Source organism: Apteryx rowi, unplaced genomic scaffold (assembly GCF_003343035.1).
Source record: "Apteryx rowi isolate R43461 unplaced genomic scaffold, aptRow1 scaffold_33, whole genome shotgun sequence".
NCBI classification, from domain to species: Eukaryota; Metazoa; Chordata; class Aves; order Apterygiformes; family Apterygidae; genus Apteryx; species Apteryx rowi.
In genome coordinates this window covers 60,142-76,358 of record NW_020449752.1, presented here as the reverse complement: position 1 = coordinate 76,358, position 16,217 = coordinate 60,142, and the positions used below count along the sequence as shown (strand labels likewise).

At 47.0% G+C, this 16,217-nt stretch overlaps 1 protein-coding gene across 1 annotated transcript in view; it reads right to left on the bottom strand.

Moving 5' to 3' along the window:
* Window positions 1–459: 459 nt before the first annotated feature.
* SORL1 (sortilin related receptor 1) overlaps window positions 460–16,217 on the bottom strand; it is a 41,550-nt gene continuing 25,792 nt past the window's right edge. Inside the window, exons 26-47 of the mRNA XM_026071744.1 lie at window positions 15,988–16,095; window positions 15,354–15,485; window positions 14,906–15,037; window positions 14,092–14,226; window positions 13,652–13,807; window positions 12,801–12,950; window positions 12,035–12,163; window positions 10,613–10,739; window positions 9,877–10,046; window positions 9,117–9,229; window positions 8,631–8,735; window positions 7,553–7,625; window positions 6,238–6,320; window positions 5,857–5,953; window positions 5,090–5,274; window positions 4,758–4,877; window positions 4,494–4,658; window positions 3,640–3,814; window positions 2,991–3,097; window positions 2,103–2,295; window positions 1,592–1,804; window positions 460–922 (exon numbers count right to left, since the gene is read on the bottom strand). Of these exons, the coding sequence (XP_025927529.1) occupies window positions 855–922; window positions 1,592–1,804; window positions 2,103–2,295; window positions 2,991–3,097; window positions 3,640–3,814; window positions 4,494–4,658; window positions 4,758–4,877; window positions 5,090–5,274; window positions 5,857–5,953; window positions 6,238–6,320; window positions 7,553–7,625; window positions 8,631–8,735; window positions 9,117–9,229; window positions 9,877–10,046; window positions 10,613–10,739; window positions 12,035–12,163; window positions 12,801–12,950; window positions 13,652–13,807; window positions 14,092–14,226; window positions 14,906–15,037; window positions 15,354–15,485; window positions 15,988–16,095 (2,936 nt within the window). The 3' untranslated portion in view covers window positions 460–854. The remainder of the gene's footprint in view (window positions 923–1,591; window positions 1,805–2,102; window positions 2,296–2,990; window positions 3,098–3,639; window positions 3,815–4,493; window positions 4,659–4,757; window positions 4,878–5,089; window positions 5,275–5,856; window positions 5,954–6,237; window positions 6,321–7,552; window positions 7,626–8,630; window positions 8,736–9,116; window positions 9,230–9,876; window positions 10,047–10,612; window positions 10,740–12,034; window positions 12,164–12,800; window positions 12,951–13,651; window positions 13,808–14,091; window positions 14,227–14,905; window positions 15,038–15,353; window positions 15,486–15,987; window positions 16,096–16,217) is intronic.

Below are 16,217 nucleotides of genomic sequence, written 5' to 3'. Positions count from 1 at the left end.
GCGCCGTGACCCGGCAGCGTGCTCGGCCCCACTGGCCTTCATTTGACTGGGCTGCTTTTAGCTTTCGGGATGCCCGTAGCAACCTAAGCACCTCGTTTTAGGCCCCGTGGCCCCAGTTTAGCAAAGCACTGACGCACTCGCTTAAATCCTGCTGCAGTCTAGGGGTGCTGAGCTCATAGTTGGAGTTCAGCATGTGCTCAGGTATCCCTGAGTGTCAGCTTTCTGAAAGATTGTGTGTCTTTTAATAATGGGAAAAATATGTAAAAATAAGGTTTTTTATTATAATGGCAAGAACAATGATTGGGATGCCAAAATACTACTGCCTTGCAAGATGAAGTGGCACATGTTCTACACAATAATGTGTACAATGTCTGACGACTTTGGAAATCTGTTCTCAAGCAGATTTCCCAATAAATTAACACAACAAAAATACTTTCATATAAAACAAAGTCCAAAGGATTTTTTCCAGTAAAAGCAAAACTTTCAGGGACTATATTACTTCTCTCTCTCTACATATATAATCTCCTGAATTCTTTTTAAATAAATTTATTCTTGTCTTAGAAAAATAAAATGAGTAGCCAATTTAGTCAACGGAAAATATCTCACAGACTTAAGAGCATGCCCAGCAAGCATAGCCTTGTAAGACTAAATTAATGTTAAATCAAAGCAATTTGTTACTAAATCAACCTAGTTTGCAATTCACAGTTGATTACTACAAAGTGTATTTTTTTAAATTTTTGGCCCATATAAAAATAACGTATTGCAACTCAAAGTGCATTTTTAAAATAAACAATCAACTATTTTTATCAAATAAAATATTTACACCATTTGGTTTTTACAATCAGAAACGCGCTTCATGCGATGACCATGGGAACATCATCTGAAAATCCAGTTATCATTGGAGCTTCGTCATCCTCATCTCCTGGAAAACAAACCCAAAGCTCTGTTACACTGACCCCAGAGTGCCAGGGATTATAACTATACTGGCTACTGAAGTTGGCCACAAAAGTGCCGTCAAAACCAGAGTATCAGTGGTGTGAGCCTGCCAGCGTGGCCTTGCTGATGCTCTTAACGCACTGTCTGAGCGCAGCAGGTTAGCGCATCACCCAGCGTGATGGAGCTGGCAGTCACAACTATGCAGCCCAACCGGTTGAAAACCCAGCAGGATCCTCTCTCATGTTGGCAGAGACATAACCATGCATAAGGCCAGAGAAAATATTTTATCTCTTGCTTTGACCTGGGCCAAGTGTAGCAAGAAATGGAGTATGCAGACCTCAGTCCTGCTGGTCATACTAAAAAAGGGCTCTATCATCCCCCCTTCCTAATAAGAACAGATGTTAGGATAACTACTTTGAGCTACAGGGATATCCAAATTTGAACTTTTTTGTTTGCATTAATGGCTGTTCTTTAGGTGAAGTTACTATAAACATTTTTCCTGGGCCAGGGTTATATTTTTTGAACAAGATGTAATCCTTAGAGATTTTTATGCCAAAGATGACCCAAGGCATGATGCAGAAGTTAGGTCTTTCACTAATTTCAGGTCCTTAAAGCTGTCCTTAAAATCCGTTGCATGGAATCAACTGTTACGTACCTAAATCGTCACCTGAGGAGAATATGGCAGACCCCAGGCGGGAGCTGTAGTGGCTGTTTGCGAAGGCCGTGAAACTGTTCTGCAGTCTCCTGTGCCTCATGTATAACACAACAAACCCAATCCCCAGGGTCACAAGCAACAGGAACAGTATCGGTACCACGATAGCCGCTACATCTGTGGATTTTTCAGTTTTCGATGCAGAGGAGTCTTCACCTACAGGCCAGGGAGGGACAGAAGTGCCATTTGCAACTGAAAGCACATTTCTCTAGCTGCTACTGGTTCAGTGTCCTGTGCGATCCATCAGTGGACCAAGCTCAACTAGAACATGGCCAAATTGCCACAACATTCACATTCAGGAAACTGCATGATGATTTCTTCTAGCCTACCTTGCTAGGACACAAACACCAAGTTGACTAACTATATAATATTTTATTAACTCCTGCTCTGGACAGCTTTTGAGGCTTTCATTAATCCTCATTAAGGAAGGGGGGGAAAAAAGCCAGCGACTTACCTGTTCCTAGTTCATCATACAGAAGTGTGGCCGGCTCCCCACACATCTGTCCGCTGTACAGACATCTGGCCTGAACTGTGAATGAGTAGTTGTGACCTATCTTCAGGTTGGAAACTTTGAAGAAGTTTTCTGTGGTGTTCCCAAGATAAGCCGTGATGTTCATCAAGCTGTCAAACATGTGAATCTCATAACCCTGAGAGTTGTGAAAATAAAAGCACAAACCCCAAATCACTCAACTGAGTGAAGCTGCAGAGGTCAGGTTTGCTTCTTCTGACAGGTCTTTAAAATTTGTTTTTGCTCCTGAATTTAGCTTTGATGAAATGTGTTGGGCTATCGGCCAAGAGAGAGCAATAGCAAAGCTTCCTCCCAGCATCCCTGTCAGCATGCATTGACCTTGGCCAGTCTAGAGAGGAGAGAAGTTTTCCATCTCTCTGGTTCACTCTGTTCCTAGCATCCACCTGAGACCATCAAAAAATGGAGTCCAGTAACAATGATGGGTTTTTTTGACATAGATTTCCACCTGCCCAGGCCCTGACAGAGAACATTTCACAGATTTTCTATCAAAATTTAAATAATAACAACTCTCAGATGCCACTGATGTGCTTACCAAYGTGAGAGGCTGTGGCTTGTTCCCAGTCCTTTCACACGTGTGATAGCTGACCTTTTTCAAGAGGATAATTATGTTCTTAAAAAGCAGCTGATTGGATCTTACACCTTCGCCATGACATGAATTGAAGTGAGCTCTATATAGAAGCCTTAACAAGGACACTTAGGAGCGCAGAGCATGCTGATGTATTTATAGAGTCTAAGAAAGGAGCCATCCAAGGGCCTCTACTCTAGGTTTTACTGAACACTGCCTATAGGACCGGAGACATGGGTGCAACTTACCCGGCTTTCATTAAAATTACTTTCCTTTAATGCTAAACTCTTCCAAAAAAGCAGAATATGGTCATTTTCTGTTATTATTTTTAAGGCATCTGGTGCAGACAGGGGAACTGCAAATGACAGAAAATGGAAAACAGATAAGATTTTAAGCACAAGAAACAGCAGTGAGGTCACTTGGAAAGTCAGTACTTTTTTTAGGGTCCAGCACARTACTCTGCGTACAAAGGGCTGTCCTGGAGGACAGGATACCGTAGCACATAAGCAGGCAGGAGTTTTCCAGTGGGTTTTTATGGCAGAGCCATAACAGCATTTCATTCCCTCTACATAGCAAAACAGGTGTCATTCCCATCTCCATTTAGACAGGAGAAAAATTCCCTGGCCATCATGCCAAAGGATACTTCTCCACTGTTGTTTGTTTGCTTGCTTGCTTTTTTAATTGCTTTTGCGGGGAGTTACATGGATGCTTCGGTTGTGGGAGATCGATAAGTGCCGAAGCACTGCAGTCTCAAACCGGGTGAGCCCTTCTGCTCCATTAGGCTGCCCAGCAGTGGGATATAGCATAGGTCTCAGTGAATGGCACGGGATTCCCTCTACTGGATAGTGCTGCAAGAATTTACACGGCACCCAAATATTAATACTTTTTTCCCTTTACCTGTGTTGATTTTCATACTGGATTCTTTGCTCATGTTTCCCAGTTGAACAATAACATGGTATTTGCCTCCTGGTTCGAGTTTTTTAATGGTGTACTCCACGGTGCTGTTCCGGGTTTTCACTTTGTAGATTTTATCTGTTTTTCTTAATAAATCTTTAACTGCAACAGCATATAACTGGAGGGGGAGGAAAGGTACACACAGTGAATGACAGAGAATCTTACTTTCTTGCAGACTTGCTAGCAATCTCATACCATGTTAGAACATCAGACTCGGGGGCAAAACTCAGATTAAACCGTATCTTCACTCTACTGAAAACCTGTGAAGTATAGTGAGATTTCAAAGCTCTTGCTAGAGCAGCTGGATCCCTGCCCTAGGTCACGATTTACAGATGAGGAAAATGCAGTAACTGGAACATACGTGGGCAGGAAGAAAACCTCAGATTGTGTTTCTTAACAAATAGCAAGGACGCAGTGCAAACTTCTGCCATGTTAAAGATTCCAGTTTTGCCAGGAAGATTTATACCTTTAAAGTCTCGGAACCAGATCAGGACTAGAAAGCTTGCTGAGAAAATGACTTGCCTTGAGCGGAGCGAGACCTGACTGTAGGCCAGCGTGCCTGAGAGCAGGATCGGGCCTTGTTCAGGTGGCCGAAGAGCCACTTGCGTGGGAGGCAGAGCCCCTAGCCCAGGCTGGCCTAACATCTCGCCTGTGTCCACGCGAGCTTAAAGATGAGTATTAAGGTGGTGGTAGACCTYATCTCAGACTCGCTTCTCCATCAGCAGCAAGACAGTGATCTCACTTTTAGCCAGGGTTTTGCGTGCAAAGGGACAGGAGAACACTTTGTAAGAAGTTACCATATCCTGGTCGGGCGAATCGTAGGGCGATTCCCACTTAATGACCGCAAACGTCTTTCCAGTGAGCACGGAATGGAGGTGCCGAGGGGGGAGCCTGTTGTCAGGGATCATCTTCACCACAACGTAGTCAGAGGGTGGCCCTTGGTAGGGAGACATCACACGGACCTTAAAGGGGTGACACAGCAGTTAATACTGTGCCTTCACTCTTTGGTACCAAACCATAGCCGTACTGTAGGTAAAAGGGATAACTGAAAAGGAGCCTACCAGAAACAAGTACTGCTCGTCCCTGTTCACGATCACRGTGATGTTGTGTGAAGTAGTGGTGGTGTTGTGAGGGCTCCTGTAGAGCTCTAGGAAAGATGTGGCATAGAAGATGCCATAGACCTGTGGAGGAAGAGAACAACTAAGCAATAAGAACACTTTCTCCGCCTGTGTTYATGGGGCAGCAGGTCCTTTATGTAGTTTTTCAGATTTAAAATTTTGAGGGCTGTGGAATTCAATCCCACTGAACGCTTCTGTAGGAAGATTTATTTGTGTTTTGAGGTTCGGATCTAGACCCCATCCTGACTGGTGAGAAAAGAAAATCGGCGCCTTACAACGTTCCTCGGTCCGGTCCAGTTGCACTCCACTGCAGTCTGGTTGATGGCCTTGGCTTTGAGACTTGGAGACGCAGGTCTCGTTCCACTGGTCATGACACGTACAAAGGACAGAGGGCTGTCGCCCAGCTCTGTCTTAGCCCATGCAGAGATTTCATAGGGTGTGTGCGCTGTCAGATTTGCCACTGAGGAAGAAGAGAGATTTGCATTATTAGGAGAGGCAAATTACTACTATGGCTGAGGGACAGCATTAGTAAATAGTCAGCATCAGTAAACAATCTCAGACAGGAGCTGCTGTCTCTTGGTTTGTGTTTTTATTCGCTTTGGGTATTTTCCTTTGTACAAACACACCCGGGACCCTAGCACCTAATCTAGCCTGTTGCTTTCCTGGGGTGCTTTCTTGCATTTTGCCTACACATGCCCGTGATATCTCCAAAACAGAAAATAATCTGATTAACGGGGACATGTACTGGATATGAGCCCAAGAAATAGTTAACCTTTTGCTGAGTAGATAAGGAACCACAAAATTCTGTGTGATGAGAAAAGGCTAGCGCAGCTCTGAGGATGAATCCTGAATCTGGTTGAAAATCTCCAATTCTTAATAATAGGGGCCAAGGATTTGCCAGTTTGTCTTCTCAAGATTTACTCTTTCCTGAATGTAAACTATTCAGCTGAGATGTAGCTGCAAGAATAAGCCTATAGCCTTCAGCGAAAACTTCCCATTGGACTTGACTCAAACAGGAAAATTTTACATGTAAAGAATTTACCTTTTTGGACTGACTTTTCTCCTTCTATGATCAGAGTCCTTTTTTCTTGCCTGTGTGTATCGAATGTCCAGTAGAGGTTTACAACATAACCACTGACCTGTCAAGCAGCAATGGCACCAATATTAACTATCTGTTCAGCTGTTTTTTGCATGCAGGGAAAGATTCACCATTTTAGGTCTGTGCATTGTATTTTCCATCCTAATTAAGAGACCTGGGGCAGTTGATGAGTATTAAGTAACAAATCAGCATTAAATAATTAGTTTTAAAAAGTAATTGCAATACTTAAGTGGGTGATCTTATCTATTCCATCCAATATTTACAGTTTTTCCAGCTCAGGCCTTTTCTTTACTACAGTTTTAGAAGAAAAGATAAAGAATTTACCTTGATGTTAGTATTCATTTTTAGGGTGAAACTTATGGAGTCCTCACTGTAGCTCTCAATATGTATGACAGGTGGAGGAATGACTGGAAGGAAGGGAAGAGACAGCTGTTACTTGAACACTTATAGAGAGAGAGGATAAGAAAAATAGAGACTTTCACAATGACGAGCGTATATCAGACCAAGAGCTTCCCCAGTCTTTCCGGGCCCAAGCTGCCTGTCTCTAAGACACGTGGCTCTCAGAAAAGGCACTGACATACAAAATGTACATCTGCTGTTATTTTTTCAGATCAGTCACCTAAAAGCTGCCTTACATTTCTGTGCTTTGCTAGGCACAGGATGAACACGGAGAGGACCAGACATAGGTATTTTACTGCTGAACTCACTGGGAAGAGCTCTGTATCACAGTCCACGTTTTCAGGCCTTCAGAGTGAGCAGTGATGGGAGGTCAGGAGCTGTCAGTACGGACAGCTGCAAAGCTCTAATATAAATTGAACTGAAAGGTGTTACAGATCTTTCTACCTCTGTTTTCTAGCTACCTCTAATGATCAGGCATTTGTGCTCTTCATATTATCAAGAATCCTGCATTTTTATTAGCATGGTGTTTTCTTTTCTTTCTTTGTTAACACTGTGAGGATGCACTTTTATCTGACAAATTAGATAGCAGACAATTCTGACATCAGAACATAGGTTTGAAAAAAAAGAAGTTGCCATGAATACAAATGATTTCAAAAAGGCTTTTCAAAAACATTTCAGTGGGAAATGGTTTATTGTTTTGTTTCCATTTATCTACTGTCTGCAAGTGAATGACTGTAATGTTGTGATAGTTCCTGGGAACCTTCGAGGTCTTTTAGTCGTCTAGCCCGTATGAAATGCAGAAACCATCATAAGCTAAAAGGGAAAGGAAAGAATAGGTGTTCTTTCAGGCAAAAGTACTAAAGGAGTTAATGGTAATGCACCTTGCCTATCCAAAGGTAGGATCTAGCCTACAAAAGTCACTGGGAATCCATCTGCAGCCCAGGAGAGAAGGGCACCTTCTGGACATGTTTCTCACGCACTTGCAGAGGCAGTACTCCCATCCTTTGCACCACAGGGTGCAGGGGGAGAGTCAACAACCAGTTCAGACTTGCCATTGAACTTTCAGGCAGCTGAAGTTAAGTGAAATGGTAGAGCAAAGTTGCTAAAGATTGTAAAATGCCCAATAGGGAAGAATAAAGAAAGAAGACAGTTATTCATGTTGATGCTAAAATTTCAGGCTAATATTCAGAGTTTTTGCTATGTTGTCCAAATCAATTTAAACTGAAACAACAATGCTTACCTTTGTCTTTTATGGTGGTTATGGATTTGGAATCACTCCAGTTTCCCACTCCTCGACTAGTTACTGCAGCAACCTTTTCAAATAAGAGGGTTAGTTAATATGAACAAATGTACACTGCCAACATTGTATAATGCAGCCAGAGAATGAGGTTAGAGCAAGGTTACTCACATGGCAGAACTCATGGGAAAAGGACTTTGAAGCAAACTATAGCTTAATTACATGGTAATAAAATGCTTATGAACAGAGATAAAGCAGGCTAAGTCAGTTAAGGGAATCTAAGAAGGCGTAGGTGCATCTGCTTTACAGATAACCACTATCTTATGAGATCTTTCTAAAAAGTTTATAAATATGAGGAGCTCTGGAATCCCCAGCCCTGCTCTGGGTAACCACCACTTCTGTGAAACCCCTGCTAGCACTGAATCCAGTTCCAAAGATTAATTTGCAGACAGGTTAGTACAGGAAGGAATAACACAGAAGGAAAGTCTCACTCCAACGCAGCAGGCAAACAGAATTGTGTAAGTGATTGCAAGAGAAACATTGATTCATGAGGGGTTTTATCCCCATCCTCAATTTCACAGTGAACTCCCACAAGTATCCGTGATCAGTCAGCACTTGGAAGATGGACAATAGGAGAGTATATGTTTAACAGGGTTCACTTTGCAGACTTTGATTTCCTGTTCTTATCAGTTCAGTCTATAATTACCCCACTTCTCTCAAATGATGCATTCTCCACATGTATATCTGTTTCTTTTCCCAGCGATACAGTTAGGACCAAATTTATCTCTGGCCCAGATCCGGTGCAATGACAATGACTTTGAAATGGGCAATTAATAGCACAGATTTCATAATACAGCCTGGCCTCCTGGGAGAAGGAGCAAATCAAGGGGCAGAATTCAGGCCTTGAAACTATATATATTACCAACAAAAATGCCAAGTCCCCATTGTGGGTTGACAGTAAAAGGCAGAATTTTAACAATATACTTTCTAACAGTTAGTTGACCGTGCAGTTCCTAGACCATCTAGCAGAAAATGAGAGCATCCATAGTACTCCTATAATTAAAGCTTTGAAAATACTCACTCTAACAGTGTATAATGTGTTGACCTGTAGGTTCTTGATCTCAGTATAGTTCTTGGTAGTTCTCAGGGATGACCACTCCTTGGATCCACCTCTGCTGTATTCCACCTGTGAGCACAGAAACAAGCAATGAGGGCTCTACTGTCACCAATATCACATGGTCACAGGTCCTTCTGTGTCAAAATGTCAGTACAATGAATTCTGAAAGCTTAGAAAAGGAGCCAGAAATTAAATCATGAATTTGAGGACTGTGTCACTACCTAGCGTCCTGCAGCATTTCTTCTCCTCTCTGGCCTAACACTCGCAGCAGATGTCCTCTACAAAGGTCCTATTCGTGGACCCCCCACCCTCTGCAGGGATCACTTTTGTTCAGAAAGGCAAACCCCTGCTGCTAGGAGCCCTTAGGACCCGTTCTGCTCTGAGGGGTACACAGGGCTCCTGCCCCGCATCTGATCTCGACCCGGCCCCCCACCGCACAGCAGGACTCACGATGAATTCCCGTATGAGCCCGTGGGCATTCACAGGAGGACTCCACCAGCCAGTCACCACCCCCTCAGCTTCTTTTTTTAAGGACAGCTGAAGGTTAAAGGGAGCATCCGGTACTGGGGAAAGAAACAAAGGCGTTAGTGACACAGCCACTGCCATGGTCGGTGTGTCCAGACCACGGGGGAAAAAGCAAGAGCAGGACAGGGTCTCTCAGGCAGGTGGGAAACGAGCGGGGCTGACCACGTGGCCCTGGCTCATGGGAGAGGGAAGACGCCTTCTTTCTGCAGTTGTGCCCCATGTCCCTTCCATCCCCCACTGGGGCAATGAAGCCTTTTTAGCAACTCTGGTGGGGCTAAGATTTTACTAAGCGCTCTGCTTTTTTTTTTTTTTTGCATCTTTTCCTTAATCTGACCTTCAATGTGCAGCTAGATTATCTTGTTCCTTGCATGCGGTACTGAACAGTCCCATAGGTCTGTCACTGCGTTGTAAGAAGAAATGAATTTCCTAGTGATACTGAAACAAAATTATAGGGGAAGAAGGAAATGTAGGATCTTGACCTAATGGCAGGACTGACTCTAGGCCAGGAAGCTGCAGCCCTGTTGCCCAGTCCTGGGCAATTCCCTGGGCCTGCTGAAAAGACAGTTGTGGACTGCGATTCAGGGAAGACTCCTTTTTGTTTACACTGGGGCTACCTCTACAGTCACTTTCTAGGCCAAAGCAGTAGGAGTGAGGCAAGTGAAATGAGCCCCGCAGGTCTGCTTACGTCCTTCAGGTGCGCGGAGGGTGATGAAATCGTTGGTGTTGTACACTCGGCTGAGACACTGCACTTGGACTTTCACCTGATAGGTACAGTCTGGCTTGAGGACTTTCAAAACACTGTTTGTTTTGTTGCTGTGYGTTTCCAAAATCTTCCAAATGCTTTCACCAACCGTCCTGCACAAGAGTCAAAGCACTTCACTCGGGAGGAGGTTTAGTGACAGAGGGGGCTCAGCTGGTCCTAAAGGATGAAATATCTAACTATGTTTTAAGAACTTGCTTCTTCCTTTTCTTTTCAGTAAAGCCACACCACCAACTTGAAAAGAAAGCATTTCAAAGCATGAACTAAACATAGCTTAGTGCCTTACAGCCACCATCCTCTGAGGTTTCTACAACTGCTGTGCTCTCATTTCTTGACTTTCTTCTCGTTGTTAGCGRTGCCACAAAGAGAAGACCCAAGCAGAAAATGAAAACTGAATATACCCAAAGTAAACACTCTGTAAAAAACAGAGCTTTTCACAAATGTCCCCTACTTACAGCTATTTTGGGTCTCCTTTTTAACAAAGTATTAGCAACTTTTTCAAGAAGAATGATTGCAAAGTTCCCARTCTTTAAAGACCTGATTCGGTTTGGTACTTTGTTGTAAAGAGGCGAATAGTGTTATCAGTGCTCATGCTTCTCCTGTCCTTTATTTGATACAAATAGCAATGGGTCATGCAACGTATCTGTAATATGCAATGTACCTGTAATACACGTTGTAGACACAGGAGGTCGAGGGCATTTTTTTTGGCCGAGCCCACGTTAAAGTGACGTCGCCAGAGAAATCAGCTGTCCACTGGAGGTTCTGGACTTTGTACACGATTGTGTCATCTAAGCAGGGAAAGTTATTTTACTGGAGCAAAACAAGTCCCTTACCCAGAACAGAAACAAGAGTTATGTACATAGCATGGAGAGCACGTGGAGGTGGAAACAGTAATATGCACTAAAGGGAGTATTTGCACCATCCAGATTAGACATAGAGTTTAGGCAGGTGTTATCGACAGAGAAGAGTGGGCTGTTCAGGGCAGGAACATAATCCTGATGCTCCTAGTTCTCCCCAAAGTGAATCTTGGTGGGCTTTATGGTGCCTAATGCAAACATCCCCCTCGCCCCCAAAGAAAGGCAAAGTATGGCCACTGATAAAACACTCTTTAACATCACTTTGGAAATGTATCAGTGCAACCTGATCACCAAAAACACTCTTCTACTTGTGCAATTCACCTGTACTGACATTGTAAGCCATCYAGAGCCTTTCTTTGCATAGTTTTCCTTACCGTATCTAGCTCTTTCCCTGCGTGTGTTCCCGCTCGCTGCCGCCCGCACACCCCCGGGGACCTGGGCAGTTATCGAGTGCCAGCTCCATTCCCAGTGCTGTAGGGAAGCCAGGCAAAGAGGGGCCAACCTGCTGCTGCTCCGCTTCCCCGACCAGCTGGGAATTAATCCCTGTAAGGCTGTTGGTCCTAGCGAGGGAAGGGGKAAGTGCTGACAGCCTTGACACGACAAACTTTCCGAGGGAAAAAGAGATGGTTTCCCCTCGGTAGAGCAGCCAAGCTGTGAATCTCGGCAGCTCCTTCCCCCTTTCGCTGAATCGAGGCAGCCTCTCCCAATCAATATTTAATTAAAGCACTAAAACCTGATTGATTCTCCGTCCCCCAAACAGTCCAGTAGGAAAATAACTGAATGTCATGGCTGGCGAGAGACAGCGATTGATCGTGATTACCTTYGCGGCATGGGCCGCCTCCTAGGGCTAACGAAGGCCAGCGTGAGAGGAGCAGGGACAGGGAGAGGGCAGGTGCCGCTGCCCCAGGGTCACCGTGCGGAGAAGGACATAGCTGCAGAGCATGGCTTCACCTGGGGGCCACGCAAAACAGACAGCTTTGCTCCTGCCTGTCCTAACGTTATTTTTTTCTATGTCTGTGGTTGCTGAAAAAACAAATTTGCTGTGTAGAAGTTGGCAGGGAAATGTGTCCCAGCTGATTATAAATGGGCAAGGAGATAACTCAGACAGCTAAATAGAGGGAGAAGAGGAAGACAGGGCCAGGACATTGCGARTGAAAGGTCAGGAGAGCACCTCAGTGTGCTACCATGGAGGAAGAGATGGAAAATAGAGCAGGGCYGCTTCTTACCAGTGCAGTTTCTTTCATCACTGCTGTCTGAGCAGTCCAGATACCCATCACACCGCTCCGTCAGCATAATGCAGGCCTCCCCGTCTTCGCACTTATAACCATTAGGGCACGACAGGGTGCTGTGAGTAGCTGCAAGACGCAGAGAGGTTGCATGATTCACAGCAGGGAAGCTTCCTCGCGAGCACTGTGCTGTTGGCGGTGCCAAGGGCCGGTTCAAAGGCAGGCGTGTTCGGGTGCAGGGGTGGCTGCGTTTCAGGGACAGAGCTCAGACAGAGCGTGTCATTAATAGGGCTATTTCTGTTTTGCTACATCCTCTGGCATGCTCGCATCCGCTACGGTAAGAACCTGGAGCCTATCCCACTGAGATCAACAGCACAACCCTCTAGATGTCAAAGAAAGCAGTGGCATCCTGAATTCCCCAACTACACCTCTGTTATTTCCTTCCCTTTCCCACTTGTCAGCATATGGTTTTGGATCAACTCGTCTGCTGTGCTGAGTTGCCTGACACAGAGGGGATCCAGGAAATCACTGCCATCTGTTTCCCGCAGGGCCCAACCAGGAGACATCACACCCGAGGCATATGACATTTCTGAGCTGCAGCTGATTAGGGAAGAGCAGCCTTGTCTAACGGGATGGGCACTATTTTGGGGCTATTTTTTTTTTAACTGTAATGCTGCATTCATTGCAAGGAATCCTCTAGCAATGAGACTCTTCAGCGCACCCGCCCTTGCAAAGAGCTTCGCCAAGCTCTTGCCCCCGCACTTACGGCAGTTCCTCTCGTCAGTGCCGTCCTGGCAGTCCCGCAAGCCGTCGCACCTCTTCCAGTTGGGGATGCACTTCCTCAGCTGCTGGCACTCGAACTCGAACCTGCTGCAGCGGCCCAGGAGCGCCGGGGAGGTGGCGGTTACGTTAGGTCCTGGGGGAAGGAAGCAGGAGCCCGGTGAGAAACGGCACCGGGCACAGGCAGGGCATGGCTGCTGCCACCAAATCTGTCCCCAGGTCTCAACTCCACTAGATGGCAATATCTTCCCATCTAAAAGGTATACGGCTCCTTCGGCTTTCGGGTTCACTAAATCTCTAAGCCGTTCTCTCTCCTGACTGCAGGGGGCTGGAAAAGCAAACGGTTTCGCGGCTCTAAAGCCAGCCRGGAAAGGGGGATGCTGGCGCTGGGGTAGTGATGGATGGGTTACCGGCATCAGCTCGGAGCCCCGCTGGCCTCACCCAGGACGGCAGGCAGGGAGGGCTGGCTTCTACCTTCAGCGGAGGTGTGAGCCGAAACGTCGCCCCCACGGACCTGCCCCTCATGTTGGCTGACGGTCTCAGCCCAGCCTCCGCTCCCGCACGCAGCCCAAGAAGCTGCGGCAAGGGCTTGAACAGCCCAGTTTGGACTGCTGCAGCAGTGGCGGTGCCTGCATTGACTCAGGCTCTAGGGGGAAGGCTGGACCCGTTGCTCTGCTGGCGTCAGCAGGTGTGACTCCAGGGAGGGAAGAGGTGGTGGGCTCTGACACCAACGCATAATTTAATAATTTGGCAAGTATTTGAGACTTAAAGGCCTACAGCCCTTGCAGATGTGATCCTACAGAAAAGGGAAAGGGGCGAAGGAAGAGAAAACCTTACGTAAAGTAGGGCAGGCTTCCTCATCGGAGCCATCTGTGCAATCTTTATATCCATCGCAGACCCAGCTGTTCATGATGCAGGCCCCGCTGTTGCAACGGAAGTGATTAGGCAAACATGTTGGTGGGATYGATGTAGTAATGGGAAGAACTGGAGAACCTAAAAATACAACAGCGAGAGCTGATCTTTCCCGGCCCATTTCTGCACGCATGCTGTAAGCTGTGCCTGTTCCTAGCAGCCCGAAAGCCACGATGGGCAGGGAGAACGAGGAGGGGGCAGACAAGACATTACGAGCACGGTACTTTTATCCGTGCAGGATCTGCAAAGCTCCTAATTGGCACTTGCAAGGAGGCAGACGTGCAAAGGTCCTGGCGCATGAGAGGGCTCCCGCAGCCCCCAGGCACAGGGTTTTTTGCTCCTGCAAACAGCCCGCGCGCCCGTACCCGCGCACTCCCTCTCGTCAGACCAGTCGCCGCAGTCGTTCTCCTCATCGCATTTCCACCTGTTGGGGATGCAGTGGCCGTTCCCGCACCGGAACTGGTAGTACCGAGAGCAGTTGGGGGCCTCCGTCGGGTTTTCTGACAAGGAGAGGAGAGTCCCGTGAGCCCCCGTGCTTCCTGAGCAGGTTTCAGCTCAGCAGAGGAGCATCACCCTCCCTCAGAGCAGTGCAGGCAGGGCCCTTCTTCTTCTCCAGCYGCCTAATCCCCATCCCTCACAGCTCTCATTAGCCTGTTGTCACTGCTATTTATGCAGCACCCCGAGCGTGCCGGATGCCAGATCTCAGACGCAAAGTGCTGGCTGCTGAAATGCAGGCAGGGCACGGCAGAAACGGAGAGGCAAAGCCAGCCATCCCGAAATGAGCACACAGCTGCTTCAGCTGCCTGCGCACGGCTCCCAAAGCTGCCTAGGGATCATTGCTAAATATTGAGTTTGGCTGTAAGCTGCCTGTCTGCCTCAGGCAGGGAATCTGTGGAGTAAATATTTTCTTGTATGACTTTTAGTCAACTGCAATATGTGCCTTCTATAATCAGACTTTCAGTGTGCTTCAGTCTACCTGTAACATGAGGAAAATGATACTGATCTCTAGGTAAAACACTGTGCAGTGCGTAAGTGGAACATGATACACATCCATGTATACATATATACATATATGCATGGGTGTGCATATAAAACGTGAAGAAGCTAGTGCTTTTTATGCTCCCCAAATTCAAAGGGAGCTGGAGCTGGGGTGACAGGGGACCTTGAGGTACCGCTCACCACAGTTTGCTTCATCTGAGTAGTCGCCGCAGTCGTCCATGCCGTCGCACTTCCAGACCAGGCTGATGCACACGCCGTTCTGGCACTGGAAGCTGAACTGGTCGCAGGTGCGGTGGAACTCGGGGTCCTGGGCTGCAGGGCGACAGGGGAAAGCTGTCCACCCAGGAGCCAGCTGCTCTTCAGCAGAGGTTTAGCATGAGGATTAAGGGCCTGAGGGAAGCTCATCATGCCAGAGAGAGGAAGGAGCACACCAAAAGGCAGCCAGGGACTTAAAAGCAAATTGTTGTAGTCCAGGGCCACCTCTTAGGAGACCTCTTGGCTTTTGGGTACCCTGGGGAAGGCACTCTCCTCTCTGTGCATTGGTTTCCTTCTCTGTCAACCCCTCCTTTTGCACAGTGCTGTGAGATTGCCTTCTAAGCCCAAGGCAAGAGCACGCCGTCACACTTACAGCATCCGGCATAGTTGGCATCTTCATCTGAGCCATCCCGACACTGGACGATGCCATCGCACACCATGGAGTGGAACAAACACTGCTGCCGGTTCTTGCAGACGAAATCCATGTAGCGGGTGCACAGGGGTTCTGCAGAAATYGGGGTGCAGAAAGGGAGGGAAGGGCAGCTCCTTGCGGGGGAAAGCAATACCACAACCACCCTCTTTGATTTGCACAGTCGAGCGCAGGGGCCGGATTTCATAAAGGCGCAGAAAGTTTCCATGACAAATAGTTTGAGCTCCGTATCTATGCATACTGCCCTCGCCCAGTAACGCATCCTGGTACGAGCAGCTTGGCAGAGGCATTAGGCAGGATTTGGGCACGTCCCCGAATATAGCTCCTGCCAGTCTACCCTCCTTCCCCTGYGCTATCCCACCTACTTAGCCTTTCACCAACAAGCATAGAGGAGCAGATTTCCCAGTGGGCTAATGAATGCTAACTAAGGCTTTCCCATTAGCTCATTGGTGTTGTTCCTCTCGGCGAGACAGGCTTTGGCAAGGCAGCAAGTCCAGATACTGTGCTCTGGCATCCCTCTGATGCTTTGGTTTTGCTCTTGGGGTCCTGCCAGGTCCCCGCGGCCCCTGGGACTCACCACAGTGCTGCTCGTCGGAGGYGTCGGAGCAGTCGTTGATGCCGTCGCAGTGTTTGCTGGTTGGGATGCAAGTACCGTTCGGGCACTGGAAGCCGTTGCACTTCTTTTCTGAAATTCAGATTTGAGTGTTGTGGCTTTTTATAGAGCTGCTCTTAATTAGGGATAAAAACCCACAGCGCAACCCAAATCCCCTCCCCTCGCCGTGTCTGTCCTCTTTCGGAGGGATGGGA